At 47.4% G+C, this 17408-nt stretch overlaps 8 protein-coding genes and 1 non-coding gene across 10 annotated transcripts, besides 3 other annotated features; 5 read left to right on the forward strand and 4 right to left on the reverse strand.

Moving 5' to 3' along the window:
* Positions 1-20: 20 nt before the first annotated feature.
* Positions 21-72: a microsatellite.
* Positions 73-131: 59 nt separating this feature from the next.
* TSTA_017880 (uncharacterized protein) lies at positions 132-869 on the reverse strand (the record flags this gene model as incomplete). Its single annotated transcript, XM_002483903.1, has 4 exons — positions 132-257; positions 324-371; positions 451-604; positions 657-869. The coding sequence occupies 2 exons, from the start codon at positions 867-869 to the stop codon at positions 470-472; spliced, it is 348 nt and encodes a 115-aa protein (XP_002483948.1). The 3' UTR covers positions 132-257; positions 324-371; positions 451-469.
* Positions 870-1300: 431 nt separating this feature from the next.
* On the forward strand, positions 1301-2966 carry TSTA_017890 (uncharacterized protein; the record flags this gene model as incomplete). The annotated part of the gene is made up of 2 exons (XM_002483904.1): positions 1301-2260; positions 2799-2966. 2 exons carry the CDS (start codon positions 1301-1303, stop codon positions 2964-2966), a joined length of 1128 nt encoding a protein of 375 aa, XP_002483949.1.
* A 1108-nt stretch (positions 2967-4074) lies between these two features.
* On the forward strand, positions 4075-5312 carry TSTA_017900. 2 transcript variants are annotated; one of them, XM_002483905.1, is made up of 4 exons: positions 4075-4131; positions 4217-4414; positions 4510-4924; positions 4989-5312. In XM_002483905.1, exons 2-4 carry the CDS (start codon positions 4410-4412, stop codon positions 5265-5267), a joined length of 699 nt encoding a protein of 232 aa, XP_002483950.1. In that variant the 5' UTR covers positions 4075-4131; positions 4217-4409; the 3' UTR covers positions 5268-5312. The 2 variants fall into 2 exon arrangements, with proteins under 2 accessions (XP_002483950.1, XP_002483951.1); XM_002483906.1 differs by lacking the exon at positions 4075-4131 and having other exon boundaries at positions 4174-4414.
* Positions 5313-5427: 115 nt separating this feature from the next.
* On the forward strand, positions 5428-5500 carry TSTA_017910. Its single transcript has one exon. It is a non-coding gene; the product is annotated as a tRNA-Val (tRNA).
* A 280-nt stretch (positions 5501-5780) lies between these two features.
* Positions 5781-7976, reverse strand: TSTA_017920 (alpha/beta hydrolase, putative). The gene is made up of 2 exons (XM_002483907.1): positions 7453-7976; positions 5781-7395 (listed from the first exon to the last, which is right to left on the reverse strand). Exons 1-2 carry the CDS (start codon positions 7618-7620, stop codon positions 6034-6036), a joined length of 1530 nt encoding a protein of 509 aa, XP_002483952.1. The 5' UTR covers positions 7621-7976; the 3' UTR covers positions 5781-6033.
* Positions 7977-8528: 552 nt separating this feature from the next.
* Positions 8529-9812, forward strand: TSTA_017930 (Spo7-like protein; the record flags this gene model as incomplete). Its single annotated transcript, XM_002483908.1, is given in 2 exon segments — positions 8529-9027; positions 9046-9812. 2 exon segments carry the CDS (start codon positions 8529-8531, stop codon positions 9810-9812), a joined length of 1266 nt encoding a protein of 421 aa, XP_002483953.1.
* A 290-nt stretch (positions 9813-10102) lies between these two features.
* Positions 10103-14428, forward strand: TSTA_017940 (mitochondrial translation initiation factor IF-2, putative). The gene is made up of 3 exons (XM_002483909.1): positions 10103-11002; positions 11079-13558; positions 13611-14428. Exons 1-3 carry the CDS (start codon positions 10532-10534, stop codon positions 13852-13854), a joined length of 3195 nt encoding a protein of 1064 aa, XP_002483954.1. The 5' UTR covers positions 10103-10531; the 3' UTR covers positions 13855-14428.
* Positions 10947-11006: a sequence feature (GA-rich).
* Positions 11332-11414: a sequence feature (UNKNOWN FEATURE KEY polypurine).
* Positions 13611-14874, reverse strand: TSTA_017950 (Rhodanese domain protein). Its single transcript, XM_002483910.1, has 2 exons — positions 14512-14874; positions 13611-14436 (listed from the first exon to the last, which is right to left on the reverse strand). The coding sequence occupies exons 1-2, from the start codon at positions 14791-14793 to the stop codon at positions 14035-14037; spliced, it is 684 nt and encodes a 227-aa protein (XP_002483955.1). The 5' UTR covers positions 14794-14874; the 3' UTR covers positions 13611-14034.
* Positions 14875-15019: 145 nt separating this feature from the next.
* TSTA_017960 (cytochrome P450 sterol C-22 desaturase, putative) lies at positions 15020-17276 on the reverse strand. Its single transcript, XM_002483911.1, has 4 exons — positions 17058-17276; positions 16851-17001; positions 15529-16777; positions 15020-15474 (listed from the first exon to the last, which is right to left on the reverse strand). The coding sequence occupies exons 1-4, from the start codon at positions 17215-17217 to the stop codon at positions 15436-15438; spliced, it is 1599 nt and encodes a 532-aa protein (XP_002483956.1). The 5' UTR covers positions 17218-17276; the 3' UTR covers positions 15020-15435.
* Between the last annotated feature and the right edge of the window lie 132 nt (positions 17277-17408).

The raw sequence follows: 17408 nt of genomic DNA on the forward strand, positions 1-17408 counted from the left end.
CAAGGTATAGGCTACCACAGCTTACTTATTTGCTTCCTTATTAACTAATTTACTCAAGGGCTAACTTACTTAGGCGTATATTTATATAAGTTAGAATCTCTTATATAAACTTATCTCTAGGCTCACTCTAGACCAATCTTGCTGATAATTAGAATTAATACAAAAAATCCACTCATCGTAGGTAATTAGATCTTGTAGTACTAGTCTTGTAGTGGCTGGCTGATCTACAGATTGTGGAGAGCCTTGAGATTCGAGAGCTTTTGTTCCTGGGGTCAGACATGGGTGTCTTGAAAGAATAGAGCACTCACCGGACAAAGACTCACAGCAGGGTTGGTTGGTTCATGGAATGAATGACTGTTAGCCATCATGACCTGGCAATAGTAGATGTCAATAACCAAAAACTCAGCGGATAGACCGAGAAGGAGATCAGAAATATGCGACCAATCTTACTGTATCATCTGAAAAGGGATCATGACGCTTGCAAGACCACTTCCATCCAGCCGCAAAAGGAGCTCTGCGTATTGGCGATTACGGATCGCGCGACACTTTTCAAGGCATCCAAGCCTAGAGTCTGGGTGCGCGGCTTCATCAATAGCAAATACCTCTGGAGAAAGGAGAAGATGCTTTACTAAGCCCATATTTTGGGCAAAGCGTACCCGTGATGCTACTAAGAGGCAGTTGAGTGATCCAATGTCAGGTGTGCGGAACTGCATGTCGTTTAGGGAGTCTTTGTAGAGCTCTCTCGGCGCTGCCACATTCCAAGTGTTGTTCACACAGGCGCAACTAAAAAGGTCTGATACCAGTTCAACTTTTTCGAGGACAAGTCCGATAATTTTCGGAACTAAAAGAGGATTTGATCTCGTAGTCATCGTGAAAGAAGAGCGAAGATGTTGGGCTCGATGGGGGCAAAGCTCCAGCTGGGGGTTAGTCAAGCAATGAAACTGCGATTCCGAATTTGCACGTCTTGCGAGAGATCGAATCTAGCTCCAGGAAAAATGGGAGACGTCGTTGTCATTTGATGATGCGGGTGGTTGCTTTCCCCCAAAGTCCACTCTGGGATAGCGTGATTGTAGAATTGCTTGGCTTGAAGCGGGTCTGGGGAAATCCAATCGGATGTCCTTAAAACACGATCGCTCCCGAAGTTTCGCCCAAGGAACCAAAGTCTCCACCAGAACCTTCGCTTCCGCGCCAATTCCGACCACCTTACGGGTTCAAGTGTATCGACTGAGAACCGTGGACGTTTGATTTTGAGACTTCAAGTCCTACCTGTTTCACAATATCGCGGCAAATCAGAAGCAGAATGGCAGACACAATAGTATCGGCGGAAGCCATCGTGGAAGTTGACACTAATGAAGGGGACTCAACTCTTGGCGATGATATATCGACATCTAGCACATCGGTAGTATCCAGTGTTCTGCAATATGAATGGAAACATGGCCGGCGTTACCATTCCTACCATGCTGGCACGTATAATTTCCCAAATGACGAAAGAGAACAGGACCGACTGGACATGATCCATCATGTCTTTTACCGACTGCTACAGGACCGCTTGTTCTTAGCGCCTATTGATCCAAATCATGGCCTCCGGGTCCTGGATATAGGCACTGGCACAGGCGTATGGCCTGTTGACCTGGGTGATCAGTTCCCTGGCGCCTCTTTGATCCTCGGTAATGATCTCAGTCCAATCCAACCAAGATTCGTGCCCCCGAATGTGAAGTTTATCATCGATGATGTTGAGCAACAGTGGACCGAGTCGCAACCATTTGACTACACTCACTGTCGATACATGGCTGGTTCGATCCGAAACTGGTCCCGTCTTATTCAACAGTGTTTTGAGAACCTCAAGCCTGGAGGGTGGCTGGAACTCCAAGAGTCGGCAAATACGTTATATTCCGAAGACAATAGTTTGAAGCCAGACAATGCGATGGTAAAGATGATGGATGGCCTGATGGAAGCATGCGAGAAGATCGGCCGTACTATGAACCCAGCGCCATCAATGAAAGGCTGGGTTGAAGCTGCAGGTTTTGTAAACATCAACCAGCGGAGATTTAAGCTTCCTATTGGCGGCTGGCCAAAAGATCCAAGATTAAAGGAGATTGGAATCTTCATGGGAATTAATTTTGTGGAAGGCGTAGAGGCTTTTACCGTAGCTCTATTCAAGGATGTTCTGGGCTGGACACAGGACGAAGTACAAGTCCTCAATGCCAAAGTGAGAGAATCTGTTCGACGAAGGGATGCTCACCCGCTGTTTGATTTTCTGGTTGTCACTTCACAGAAGCCAACTTGATTGATGGGAAATTCGATAGCTGAATAATAAACTCTTGAATTAGTGCTTTTCTTTAAGGATAGCAGCCAGTGATATGCAAAGGTCACATCTAACGTACTACGGGCGCATTGATCATTTTTAAATAGAGCCCGGAATCTCATTTCAGCGTAGCAATTCTAGCAAAAAATTTTTTTATTTGGCAAGAAGTGACTTGTCACGCCTCACCATCGCAAAAAGAAAAAGCACGGAAAAGGACATAAATCATAGACAATTGTACACACCTTCAGCATCCCCAGGATTTGGTGATAAGGCGATGTAGCCACTTGTCAAAGTCTGGTTAGCAATACCGAATGTACCTTGGAGATGTTTCCCGATCAGACAGTCAACTGAGCTGTCCAACAACAGCGGAATCCGAGCTTGGTGGATTTGTTCAAACCCTTGCGTTGAACGGTACCACGCACCACTTAGTCTGCAAAGATCGGCAATGCGATCCAATGCAGAGAAGCCTTCTAGCACACTACCAAACGACTAGCGTCTTCCGGGCCAAAAGATGACACTTCATGGTTCCTACACAAGTCTCCTCCAGGGTGCTTTGACCTTGGGTGGACAGGAATGGCACGGGTTGGTGGGCAGCCGCATATGCATGCCACGGTTCTGGCCACTCTACTGGGTCGCTGGTGAAGCTGCTGCTCACTACTAGGAGTAGGGTTGTGCCAGGGCCGGGTGATTCACTAAAAGAGTATACTTGGCAATTCCTTTGCAAGTCAAAGTCTTTGATCCAGAACTCCCCGACACAATCTCGCAGCTTTCCTGTAAAACTGAGAATCCTCCTTAATTCCTGCTCGCTGTCTGTATTGCTCCTAATAATCAATCGATGATCGACAGGGGCTAAAGGTACGGATTCCAGTGCCTTCGTTAATTGCGTTAATGATTCTGGTGCATGAAATGCTGGTCTGTGAGCCGCCGGTTGCTCACCCGATAGGGATCCCTGATTGGTGAGAGAGGTAGAATGAAACCAGGAACCATTTCTTGGGAGGTAGTCGAAAAGTTCAGTTGTATTGTACCGCTGAGAGTGCCAATACCCAACTGGCGGTGACTGCCCGTAAGGGAGTCATCGGTAGGTGGGAGACATACCGCTCTCAGAGCTTGAGATTTCACTGGGAATGGGTGCTGTAATTGAACAAAAGTACTTAGAACTCCGATGCATGAATCTGATGCGAAGTTAGCTCTTTTAGTGATCAGAGCAAGGAAGCAATGATCCGTATGCGACCTAAATTTATCGATCAATTTGGTTGGGCATGATCAGCTGGCATTGTACCTTCACATGTCCTTAAGAATTATCAGCTTGTATACAGCCATCGATGTTCTGTAGGCAGCGTATGTTCTATGGAAACGCTTCATGATGGTGTCACAGACTTCGTCCGAGAGCATGTTCTTTGTATAACATTGTGTAAAATCAGTAAGAAGTATGAAAAAGGATTCAAAGCTGCTACATAGATCATTGATGTACATGAGGTGTATTTAGATGACAAATATCGATATAAACAGGATATGGAGAGAATAATAGCAGACACTTGTAAGATTGAAAAGTTGAAGTGGAATGACTATGCTGATAACCCTAAGGAGACCACCACATAACCCTAACCCTAATCATCGGTATTAAGCCCTAAATCTCCAAGATTTTACCATCATCTCGGATGACATCTGTCGCATACCATCGGCATGTATTTGGACAATTATATTTATTAGATAAAAACTTACATTCTCTACAAGCACAATCATTGGCTATGAGAGCCATTGTTGATGTGAAAACAAGAAATCCGCCCCCACAAAAATTTCGTGTCACATGTCAAAGAAGTTCAATGGTCAGACAATCCTGCTGCTCATTTTCAATTTTCCATCTACTTACCACAGTGTTTGGGTTAATTATGCGCTTAAAAACTGATACAGGTCGATATAATCTCGGGAATTGAAACGCACGTTACACTATAAGCGCCTCCCTCGTCGAGCCTGGCAGTGATACATCCGATCACGGCGGGTGTTTTTAGTCGTGTTTAATGAAAATATTGACAGATTTTGAGCATCATGTAATAAGACATTGTGGAGCTCAGGAGGAAATATCTATATTGATTGAATATTGGTTATGAGGTGTGTCCACTATGCCTCTCTCTTTTGCCCATACCTATGGGATCTCATGCAATGAGTCTGTCTCAACCGTTGAACATCTGCTAAACACACTCCAGGTCCATCTTGTTCCAATTAGCCGTGGAAAAAAAGGGAAAGATGTGGGCAACAGCACTATCAGACATCTTCTTCCTCCCGGTCCTCCTCCTGGTATCAATCCCACTCGCCCTGTCCGCTTCTATCACCACAGCTCTAGCCTTGATTACACTCTTTATTCGCGCCCTAGTCGTATATTTTGAACTGAGCATTGCTTTACTCGCAAACTTTTTCCTGTTTCCGGCGCATTCACCGGCAACGGGTTCGCTTCTTGCTCTTACAGAAGGGACTACGCCAGGTATCGAGCGGACGGCCAGAACACCAAAGTATAGTAGTCATATCGGCGCACAGCAAACGGGATTCACAAAATCGCGAAGGGGGTCATTATCGTCAAAAGACGGGGTCGCAGAAGATTACTTCTCTCATCATAATCATTCGGTTCGTTGAGTTCCAGTCCTAAACACCCTATATCCTACTTGCAATCGGCTAACAATGCAGAAAGCAACACGGCTATGCTCCTATACACTCACCTCACGAGGCGCTTTCCAGTTTCATCTCTAATAATGCCGAACGCGACTTTGAAGGCGTGGGTGGCTGGCGGACACCTCTTACACGAAGAAAACATCATCAAACATCATCCGTGCCGTCCCTGAGTCGCAAGAATAGTAGTGAAGAAGAGTTGTTACTTGATAATAATGATGATGAGGTTTGGCTGTCGATCAATAAGCGTTTAGAACTGCCTTCTAGACGTTCGGCTTGGAAGACTCATTCCTTAGTTTGAGTGTGGTTAGCTAGCGAAAGTCGCAACTTGGCTATTTGTTTCACTGAAAAGTAGTCATTATGGTGAACTTTATTCAAGCTTGTGTTGTTGTATTTCACTGGGTGGATAGCCGTAAAGCAGCTTATTCGCCATTAAGAATAAAAGCAGCAACCGCCAATACGGCTTGTTGGCCTAGTGGTTAGGGCGTATCCTTTACACGGATAAGGTCACGCGTTCGACCCGCGTACGAGTCATATTTCCCTTTTTTTCTCCTGTAGGTCCTATGACCATATATTTTTATTTTTTGAATCATACCGATGGTTTCAATTGATGCATTGAATATGAGTGCATGAATAGCAGGATATCGTTTCGGCAGCTCCCACATAGCTTGTAGAGGCGGACAACCTCATTCCAACAAAGCCTCGATGCTTTGAGCTATGTTATCTACTTGGGTGGGGGTTTATCTAGCATAGTCAATCACTATCTCAGACTGTTTAGCACATATGTCTTGTCGATGTTTGAAAGATTCCATGTATGATGTGACAATCTATTTTTCTTTGATATGTACACACGCCTAATCGAACTCATTATAGAATTGAGAATGATTCGAGAAATTTCCGAAAGTAGAAGTCTATATTGAGACCTGGACCTTGAATGAACAAGAAGGCTGCTCCTTTTAACTCCTGAATAACCAAAACAAAGAAAATCGCTTTCAGCTAGGAAGACAGTAAATGTCGTAAATTAGAAGATAAAGTGTCGGAGACGATCGCATGATAAAGCATGCTGTCTATGATTGACGTTTTGCTTCTCTGCGTCGTACATCCTCCATTTCCTTAAGGATTATATCATTAAACTCTTCGTCACCTTCGAGATAAAGGTGGTGACCGGCATTCTTGACAATGTATACTTTAGCAGAGCCATTGTCTGCCTCGCGTTGTTCGGGAGTAGCTTCCTTCAATATCCGACGCCTTTCTTCTTCTATTTTCTCTTTGGCTGAGAAACCACCAGCAACGTCCATCCAGTCGTGGTCACCGTACATAAAGATCACGGGTATACCGTTCTCTCTCAGTGGCTGAGATGCAGGCGACGCAGCCACAGATGCCGCAGACACGTCAGATACTGAAGTCATTGCTACAGGGGAATCAGGTCGAATGACCTGTCGGCCTATGCCTTGGATTCGGCGAATTAAAGGGCTTCGTGCGAATGCTCCTGGCGCCAAAAGATATGTGAGGGCGTACTCGCCGCTGCCACGAAGTCTGAAGATGGAATATGTGTAGTCATGCAAAGCTGCAGCTTCCGCATATGGTAAATGTGAGAACCGGCGGGACGTCCATCGCGACACCAAACCAGGGCCGAGTGGACCAGACCAACGAATGAAACTGAAAGGCGAGACATTGGCATCCCAGAGGTAAGTGATAAGACGAGGTAGCCGGGGAGGCATTCTGTTATTAGTACCATTGCCTTCTGTCGAGTCAGTCGGCATCGCTTCATTCACGGCATATGGATCTTCCGGGATTCCGACTGGCGAAACCAGAATCAGCTTATTCAAGCGGCCCGGATATTTGAGCGCATAAGCCGCAGCTATGTAGCCTCCCATACTATGACCCATCAATGTGAAGCGATCAATCTTGCGCTTGACTCGCCACTCTTCAAGAGCATCGATGAACCAATTCTCCGCTTCAGTGATGGCTTCTTCACGATCCGAGGCCTTGATCTTGAAAGGTGGACGTGTACTACGGCCCATGCCTAACAAATCCAACGCATAGAGGTGCCAGCCCTTGGCACGACTCAGAGGTTCGAAATTTCTGTAAAAAAATCCTAGGCCAGCACCATATCCATGTAGCATGACAAGATTTTGGTCAGCTTCCTCGCCAATACGCTCGACAGAGAACTCATTGAGTGCTCGATTTTTACCGCTCAGTTCGACCATTCGTGAGCGCCAGCGGCGGGGTCCATAAGGATCGTTGTTCGAGTTGACAATCTCGTCACCGGATTGGCTAGGATCAACTGCCTGTAGGCTGTCCGTTGCAGTGGGTGAATTTGGAGCACTTGCAGTACTACCAGTTTGTAGTTGAGTAGGGGCTTCTTGAAGATAGGGAATAGTTGAAAGTACTTTGTGTTCGGCCACTGCAGCGGGCGCCTTGTGCCACTGTGAAAATGATCAGATCCAAGTCTTGACACCCGATTTCGTTCAATTGCAACTTACCCATTGATGCAATGTTTCTTTCATGCCCAGAGGCAACCAAGAAGATGATGCGGGCGCCATCCCATGCGTCACGGAATGTGGTAGTTTGCGCCCCGATTCTCTTGTATCCTGCAATCCCTCATTGCCCATACCGCCATGAGCCTGGCTGACAGTTTCTACCGATGGCATTGTGATAATAGTATACTGGGAGGAAGGTCGTCGAGCGTCAATAGATAGGTTCCGAAATATCGGACGAAATCGGTTCAATGAAACGGGTACTTGTAGCCTCCGCGAGGGAGATCCTAGCGACAACTGCACCGGCCGAAATCGCGTTGGAGACACCTTGAGTCTTATGTGACAAGAGTGACAGGAGCTCCCTGCCACTCACTTCAAATACACCTCAAACGTGGTGCTTTAGGGGGGCGTATAAATAGGAAAAAGAACAGATAAGCGATGACGAAAGTAATTCCCTCGTGACCTATATGGTAGCAGGTCTATAACAAAGAAATCTCGCGCATTTGGTAGTCGATTAGTCCAAGTGCGGTGGTAAGCAGGAAAGATGTCGTTGAGTGAAAGTGATCGAGGGGGCTGTTTTGTGTTGGCGGCCATCGTAATGATTTGTGAAGCATGAGTGATCGGAGACCTCTGGTTGGCCCGCGGAGTTAAAGCCGGACTTTGGCGCCTGCTTCTGCTGTGGCTCATTCGTCCCTTCCTCTTTCTGCCATCAGACCTTCGGATGAATTGGGAAGCCGGTCGCCGGTCGCCACCTTCCTTTACATCCGTTGGCTGTTGCAGCCTGATAATTGGGGCATCAACAATTATTCCTCAGCAGCACCAAACTAAACACCTGACCTGACATCACTTCATTGTTGAGCCTAATTAATCTGATCCCTGCTTCACAACCCACTACGGTTGTTTGAAGAAGCTCGTACTCGACTGATGCTCTGGCTTCCTCGGTGATGCGATAAATGGTTGGCCGCCGGGCCAAATACATAACAACCCATTGGTTGTTTGGTCTATCACCTGCAGCTGAGCCCAAAAACAAACGTACTCAATTTGTTCATCCGGACTGACGACGGCAACAACCGTTACTTCATATGGCTGCCTCTCGCCTCGATCAGTTAGTCAAGGGTGCTCCTCCGCCAGAGGCACACCTTCCCTTCAATGACTCTCCGGCACCTTTCCCCAAGTCGTACCTTGAAGGCTCGAAGACTGCGACGGATTCCCGCCCTACAACACCGGACCCGCTCTCTACGTTACCTTCGTCTCCGCCGCAGATATATTTGAATTTGTTGATACTTGAGAGTTCTTTGCGTGCGCAGTACTTGGCACTGCGAGAGCGGCGTCGTCAGAACACCTTCTTTCTCCTAATTCTGGCGTTATGGATAGCGTACTTCTTTTATGCATTGTTTATGCGACCTAGAGAAGATGGGAGCGGCGTGGGAGGCTCAGTATATTGGATGGTTGAGACCGCCGAGAAGGTGGCATTCATGGCCGGCATTGTTACTGGCATTTTGGTCTGGGGAACCGGTCAATGGGAAAGAGGGATGCGATGGCCAAGGCGCTGGTTCGCTGTTGCCAATCGAGGTCTAAGGGGTATGAATACTAAGATAGTCTTGATTCGCGGTCCGTGGTGGAAGGAGCTGTTATCATTACTCTCCTTCATCTTCCCATACTCCTCGCTATTCCAGTCACCGAAGAACTTTCAGTATGTTGAGCTACCTTCATCCGAAAAGCGTGCTGCCAGACAGCACCACTCCGTCCACAACCACGAGAGCGACTCGGCTTATATTGAAGAGGACCTGGCGCCTGGCGGGGACTACATTCGACTGTTACTCTTACCGAAAGCATTTTCCCCCGAATTTCGGGAAAATTGGGATGAATACCGGGCAGACTTCTGGGAGAAAGAAAACGAGAGACGGGCTCAACTTCGCCGTATAGTCCACGAGAGAGAACGGCAGCGAGCCCGCCAAGAGGGTGGTTGGCTGTGGTGGTTACCCTTTAGATGGCCACGTTCGCGCAGACATCTTCAGTCCCATCACCATCATCAACACCATCGACAAATGTCTAGTGTTGCTAAGACGCATGAAGGCCGAGTTCGCCGTAATACTCGCTCCAACTCGCAATCAATTCACAACCGGACCCTATCTCGTAGCTCGACTCCCGAGGGCAGCACGGCTACTCCGACAGATATACAAGGTCACAAGCGCAAAAAGAGTACGAGGCCGTCCAGCTCACGAGGTCCTTCACCTCTGACTCCTCAGGTCTCGAAACGGGACTCCACCATATCAGTCTCTTCCACAGCGTCTGACGATTCCTTTTTACCAGCGTCCAGGCATAGACGGAATTCCCCAGAAGTCAATGCAGCAGCGGAAGCTTGAAGACATTGGATAAAAGTCATATTTCGTGTGTTTCTTCCATGTATACAGGCACAATATGACGCGATAAAGCAATGTAACTATGAGATGTTGGAGTATGATTACGAATTGGCAATCCCTTATAACTATGCCAAGGTATCACCATATCACCATGTTAGAGCTGTCGTAGACCGTGTAGTGCAGTTTTACGGGCACAGCCGAGGCGGCGAGATAGAAATATTTTTCGCCTCAGGCAACGCTTAGAAAGTTTCCCCCACCGCCCGCAACAGCCAAAATTCTCGCCCCTCCGTTCCACCCTAAGAAATCACACTCTTTTGCACAGTCTTAGGAAAATACCCTGGGGTGTTCGGATTCCAAGTATCACCTGAGCACTCCTTTTGGATCTCGGTTCCTTTTCTCGAACTTGAGATCACACTTTGCCGCCGGAGAACAAACACACAAACACTATCTCCGAAACTACTTATCGATACTAACGCCCTCCATTGTTCAAACCTGTTTTGACGCCACCACAGTTTCGCACACGGCTCCTTGACGAAGACGTTTTTTCCTGATCTGTGTCTCCAACTGATAGATCTTGGAGCCTACACGCTTTGTGCTTGTTAGAAAAATTTTCCACACGGGATACTTGACACTACACGACGGGTGCTGTCCTTCACTGGATACAGTCTCGAACACGGTCCATTTTATCAGAACAAACGGTACCGCAATAAACTTAGGTCAAAATGGCGCCCAAGAAGAAGGGGAATAAGAGACAGGAGGAGGACTGGGAGGCCGAGCTCGGAGAATCAGTCCCTGCTGCGACCGAAACACCTGCTGAGGCAAATGGCGATGCTGCAGCTAACGGCGATGACGATCAGATGGGAGGAGGTCTTTTGGCCGCTTTGAAAAAGAACCGATCGAAGAAGGCTAAGAAGGGCAAGGCACTCGACAATGATTTCGTGGAAGGAGAGGACCCAACACAGGCGGACACAAACGGCGACGCTGCTGTTGATCTCTCTAGTAAAGCTCCACAGGAGGCTACATTCGATGATGAGGATGATGTTTTTACCGGAAAGCCTAAGAAGGGCAAAGCTGCACCAGCTCCTCCCAAACTCGAACCTGCTGAGGAAGCCGAAGAGGGTGGTAAAGTGAAGTCCAAAAAGGAGAAAGAAAAAGAGAAGAAAGAGCGTGAGAAGCAGAGGAAGAAGGAACAGGTGAGTTATTATGCTTAAACTAGTACTACTTGAGGATTTAACGGAACCTAGCTCTAACGTTCACTATCATTTCCAGGCCGCAAAGAAGAAAGCTGCTACACCCGCTGCCCCTGTTAAGGAAGAACCGGTTAAGGCGGCTCCCGAAGTCAAGGCAGAGCCTACCCCAGCCCCCGCTGCCAAGATAGAACCTGCAGGCAAAAAGAAGAAGATCCCCGCACACTTGGCCGCTATCCAAAAACAACAAGAAGCGTTAAGGAAGGCACAGGAGGAAGAGGAGCGGCTAAGGGCCGAGGCCGAAGCTGCAGAGGCTGAACGTATTCGAAAGCTCGAAGAGGAAGAGAAAAAGAAGGAGGAGGCCCGTCAACGTAAGAAGGAAAAGGAAAGGGAGAAGAAAGAGCAGCTGAGGAAAGAGGGCAAGCTTCTCACCAAGGCCCAGAAGGAGGCCAAGGAGCGCAATGAGCTGCGTATGAAACAGATGTTGGCTGCCGGTGTAGGCCATGTTGCCGGTCTCGAAGAAAGGGGCGAACCATCCGAGAAGAAAAAGATGGTTGTGACGAACCGTAAGAAGAAGGGACCGAAGAAGGACGAGGTAGATCTGGAGGCTGCTGCCGCGGCCGCTAGAGCACAACGGGAAGCCGAGGATGAAAAGCGCAGGAAGGAAGAAGAAGATTTGGCCAAGGCTCAGGCGGCCAAAGATGAAGCGGATTTAGAGGATGATTGGGAGGCAGCTGCTAAAGCAGAGGTTGGGGATGATGTGAAAGACAGCTGGGATGCGGAGTCAGACGAAGAACAGCAAGATAACAAACAAGTTGACCAGGAGCAGAAAACTGCGAAACAGGCAAATGGCACCGCAAAAAGCGAAGACTCAGAGTCAGAGGAGGAGACTTCATCTGACGAAGAAGACGAAGAGGCTACCGCTGCCCAGAAAGCTATCGCCCAGAGAAAAGCAGAGGCTGCAGAGCGACGCAAGAAACAACACGAAGAAGCTCTTGCTGCTCGATCAAAGGACAACCTACGATCTCCTATTTGTTGTATTTTGGGTCACGTCGATACAGGAAAGACTAAGCTTTTGGATAAGATTCGACAGACCAATGTCCAGGAAGGTGAAGCAGGAGGTATCACTCAGCAAATTGGTGCTACTTACTTCCCTGTTGATGCTTTGAAGCAGAAGACTGCCGTCGTCAATCGGGATGGTTCATTTGAATTCAAGATTCCTGGTCTTCTTATTATCGATACCCCTGGTCACGAATCCTTCTCTAACCTTCGTTCTCGAGGTTCATCTCTTTGTAACATTGCTATCTTGGTTGTGGATATTATGCACGGTCTGGAACCTCAAACTTTGGAATCCATGCGTCTCCTCCGAGACCGCAAAACGCCTTTCATCGTGGCATTGAACAAGATTGATCGTCTCTACGGATGGAAAAAGATTGATAACAATGGTTTCCAGGAGAGTTTGGCTATGCAGAGCAAAGGTGTCATCAATGAATTCAGGTCTCGTGTTGAACAGACCAAGCTTGCCTTTGCAGAACAGGGTTTCAACTCTGAGCTCTACTGGGAGAACAAGTCGATGGCTCGCAACGTGTCTCTTGTACCAACTTCTGCGCACACTGGTGAAGGTATTCCTGATATGTTGAAGCTTTTGACCACTCTCACCCAAGAACGTATGACGAACTCCCTCATGTACCTTTCCGAGGTCGAATGTACAGTGCTTGAAGTCAAGGTCATCGAGGGTCTGGGTACAACCATCGACGTTGTCTTGTCCAACGGTATCCTCCGGGAGGGCGATCGCATAGTGTTATGTGGTCTGAACGGGCCTATAGCAACAAATATTCGAGCGTTACTAACGCCAGCACCGCTTAAGGAACTTCGACTAAAGTCTCAATACGTGCACAACAAGGAGGTCAAGGCAGCTCTTGGTGTCAAGATCGCTGCCAACGACTTGGAACATGCTATTGCCGGTTCAAGGTTAATGGTTGTCGGTCCCGATGACGATGAAGAGGACTTGGAAGAAGAGGTTATGTCTGATCTTGAGAACCTGCTCAGCAAGGTTTCCAAAGATCAGCGTGGTGTTTCCGTACAGGCATCTACTCTTGGATCTCTTGAAGCCTTGCTTGAGTTCCTTAGGGTCTCTAAGATTCCCGTCTCTAACATTTCTATTGGACCTGTATTCAAGCGTGACGTGATGCTGGCAGGTACGATGTTAGAAAAGGGTCTCAAAGAGTATGCAGTTATGCTCTGTTTCGATGTGAAGGTCGACAAAGAAGCTCAAGCGTACGCAGACGACGTCGGCGTCAAGATCTTCACAGCAGATATTATTTATCATCTGTTCGATGACTTCACCAAGCACATGGCAGAGCTGAACGAGCAGAGGAAAGAAGAATCCAAGATGCATGCAGTATTCCCTTGTGTTCTCAAGACCGTTGCTGTTTTCAACAAGAAAGATCCCATTGTCGTGGGTGTGGATGTTGTTGAAGGTAGCCTGAGACTGTTGACACCTATTGCAGTTGTGAAGCAGAACGCAGCTGGCCAGAAGGAAATCATTCAACTTGGAAGAGTGTAAGTTCACCCACATTTGAAATTGGAAGCATCCATCTAATATATTTTTTAGGGCCTCAATTGAGCGTGACCACAAAGCCATCCAAGTCTGCAAACGTGGCCAACCATCTGTAGCCGTCAAGATTGACGGAGCCAATCAACCCGCATACGGCCGACAATTGGAAGAAAGCGATACACTCTATTCTGAAATCTCACGAAAGAGTATTGATACACTCAAGGAATTCTATAGGTCTGATGTCACGATGGAAGAGTGGGCCTTAATCAAGAAGATGAAGCCACTTTTTGATATTCCTTGAACAGAATACGATCAGATGAGATGACAAATCAAAAATGTGAATTAAGGGGGAAAAGTCTTTACGCTTTTTTACACTTTTGTGATGTGTATGTAGTTGTGATTGATTCTGATTATATAATTTCTACTTCATCCTATCCTACTCTCTGCTTCCTAAAGGGAGACTATCCAAGTCCTGATAGACCTAATCGTTACCTTCCCATTTTTCCACTTTCCCTCCCTTATTCGTCCAATCCAACCAACTCCCACGATATACCCCCAACGTATCAGGATCATACCCAGCCTGCACAGCCAACTGCGCCGCAGCCTGCGCTCTCACTCCAGCCTTGCAATAGAATATAATCTCCTTCTTCTCTTTACCCGCTGTCTCCGGCGAGGAAGATTGCTCAAACCCCGGTTTGGTATATCCGAACCTCGTCTCGAATTCCTCAGGGGGCAGGAAATAGGCATCTGGTTGAGAGGCTAAAGGCACCGAAACAGCACCTGGTATGATCCCCGTTGCGGCGAGTTCGGCAGGTTCGCGGACATCGATGAGGATTATGTTGGAGGGTGTTGAGGATGGGGATAGGGAGAGTTTTGTATTGATCTGGTTTTTTCCATTACGAGGTTTTAGTTAAGTGACAGAAACAACAGGTAGTATGAAGAAGATTGTTTGTCATACATCATCGAATCCGATCTGTTTGAATACTGGCGCATTCTCAGAGCTGTACTTGCGATGTTGCTGTTGCTGTTGTAGATTGAATCTGCTTTGGTAATGCTGCGGTGAGCAGTATTGAATCTTGAGTAGCTGATATCGCTCTGTCGAGAAATTCTTGACTCTTTGCGACGCAATCTGAATATTTCTCGAGCGGAAAACAAAGCTGCTGCTTCGTGAAAATGCCGAAGCTCCAAAGACCGACCTTGCCCCGCGGCGAGCTACGCCTACTGCAACATTTGCCGACATGGTAAATTGAAATAGATAGTCAATGGCATAGAATGAATTAAACGACAATGGACTCGTTGTGATCGAGAGTAGCTGGGAGGTGAGGTAGTCAAGATTCCATAGGCCGCTGATGTCAGTTGACAGTCCCGCCAAGCCGATGCCGCCGCGGCTTACCTAGGTCATTTTTTTATGACTGGTGTGTAATTATCTACATGGAAGAACGTGAGGAAAGCTGAAGGCTGTATGATTTGTAAGAAAAATAATGGATTTGAAACTATGTACTGAATGAATTTTGCATCCCTAAAAGAAAAACAAAGGATTTAAGTAGTCTTGCCGTTTTGGTGGCACTTACCGAGCTCGCAACAGAATGATAACGCGATTCAAGGACAGGAAAGACGAGAGAAGACATGATAGGAAACACTCGCATGTGCTGTCTAAGACTCTATATAAGTAGCATCTGCTGACTCAGATGCATATGACATGAAAGACCGCCTTCAAATAGAAGAGTTCATTAATTAAAACGTATTTGGCAATGGCGCAACTTTTTCACTGCGACTATTGTCCATGTTATTACAACAAAAATGCACTCATTTTCGCTTCATCGACTGCGATGGTATGGGAAATAAAAGCTCGAAATTGCACATGTGGTAAATGGGTCGTCATTTATTTCTCCCTTGGGGTGAAGGTAAGATAGCAGTCATCCTATTTGTGTTAGTATATTAATGACCTTGCAGCGCAAAGAAATGATGGACATACCTGTGGGAAAATTGTGGCAAAGACCTTGATCTCCTCAGATTCAGGCGTGATTTGGTGTTTCCAGTTAAGATGCATACTAGCCTTGCCAATCAAACCCATGAGGTTGTGGGTGGCATATGTCTGACCGAGACAGTAGTGTGGGCCAGTTCCGAAAATAAGCCAGTTCTTTGTCTGATTCTCGGCGGTACCAGTGATCCAGCGATCGGGGTTGAAGCTGTCGGGGTCTTCGTAAGCCTCGGGGTCACGAGTTGCTGGATAAATCGATGGAATGATCATAGAGCCCTTAGGAACAGTGTAAGTGTCGGTAATAGGGAAGTCTTTCTTTGCCATGTAAGGGACCATGATAACAGGAGGGCGGTAACGGAGAGTCTCCTTGACAACAGCACGGGTGTAGGTCATGTTTTCGAGCATATCCATGGTCAAAGGAGCGTTGCGGTCGCCATTTCGCAGCCTGTAGTTTTCTTCACGAACTTTGTCAAGAATCTCGGGACGGTCGGCCATGAGCTGGAACAGCCAGGTGCAAGCGGCACTAGTGGCATCTTGGGATGCAAAGAGGAAAGTAAACACAGTCTGGGCGATTTCGTAGTCGGTAAAGTCACGGAGAACAGACGCAGGCTTCTCAGAATCATCCACAGGGATACCCTTGGCAGCCTTTTCGCGGTATTTAGCAGAGTCCAATTGAAGCTTGACCCAGCCATCCATGATACAAGTAACTTCGCCACCAGCGGCAATGTGAACTTTACTCTTAGCAGCGCATTTGGAGAACTCCTCCAGGACCATATCAGCGGCCTTCTTGCCGTACCAGGTCTTGGTGTAAGGAATGATAATGGGGAAGTTGACAAGCTCAAGAGCGGCAGTGATTAGGAAGTAGTCATCAGCAATCCTCTTGACCGTTTCATTATCAATGTGATCTCCAACGAAGGTCTTGCAAGAAATGGCGGTCATGAACTCTCGGAACTCGGGCATGAATTGCATGGGCTTGTAGTCATTCTTAGCGGAAACTTCGGCCCAGTGCTTGAAGTACTTGTCGTAGACTTCATCTTGACCAGGTAGGTATAGCGAAAGTGCGTGACGGGTAAAGAGGCCGTTCAAGCCCTTACGGAATTCGACGTGGGCCTTGCCGTCCAAAAAGACCCAGTTGGTAGAACCCAGAAGCTTGTGAGCAGCATCGACGACACAGGGCTTGACATAAGCGGGGGAGTTGAAGATCTTGCGAGAGAGGTCGCGGTTGGATGCGATCACCACGAACCTGAGCGCTTTCGTATTAACACCTCAGGTGGACAACAGCGCACGGCGGCATGCGTAGATGGAATTCAACCTACTTGTGGAAAACTGAGACACAGCTCAACGCACCGCTGTCCCACTTGGCCTTGTATTCGGTGAATTTGGGAAACACGGATTGGAGAAAAGGACCCATGAAGGGAATTTTCATTGACGGGCCGACGATTGAGCCTTTGAGGTAGATGTATTTCACTGCGCGTAATTAGATTGTGTAACTATACGCGAAACTTGGATAACATATCACGCACCTTGATCGTACACGATGGCTGCGAGAAGCAGATAGAGGAGGCCACTCCAGATCGTGAGGCCATTGACAAAAGAGTACAAAGCATCCGTGGGATTGGCGAGTTGAGCCATGACGCTGGAATCTGCCACCGGGGAGGCGAAGCTCCCATTGAGCTCGGCCATGATGATTGCAGGACGTTTCTAATAAGTCGAAGACACGCCTGGCTCGAATGCTTGTGTCTGGAGAATCGTAGATGACACAAGGAAAAGGTTGGAGTTTAAAAGTAAGGAAGTGAAGAGTGGAGAAGAAAAGGAGGCGGCCGCGCCAAGACTCCAGGGATACTTCCTACATTGTACACCTCCAAACTAACTTA

Source organism: Talaromyces stipitatus, genomic scaffold, assembly GCF_000003125.1.
Source record: "Talaromyces stipitatus ATCC 10500 scf_1105507295549 genomic scaffold, whole genome shotgun sequence".
Classification (NCBI taxonomy): Eukaryota; Fungi; Ascomycota; class Eurotiomycetes; order Eurotiales; family Trichocomaceae; genus Talaromyces; species Talaromyces stipitatus.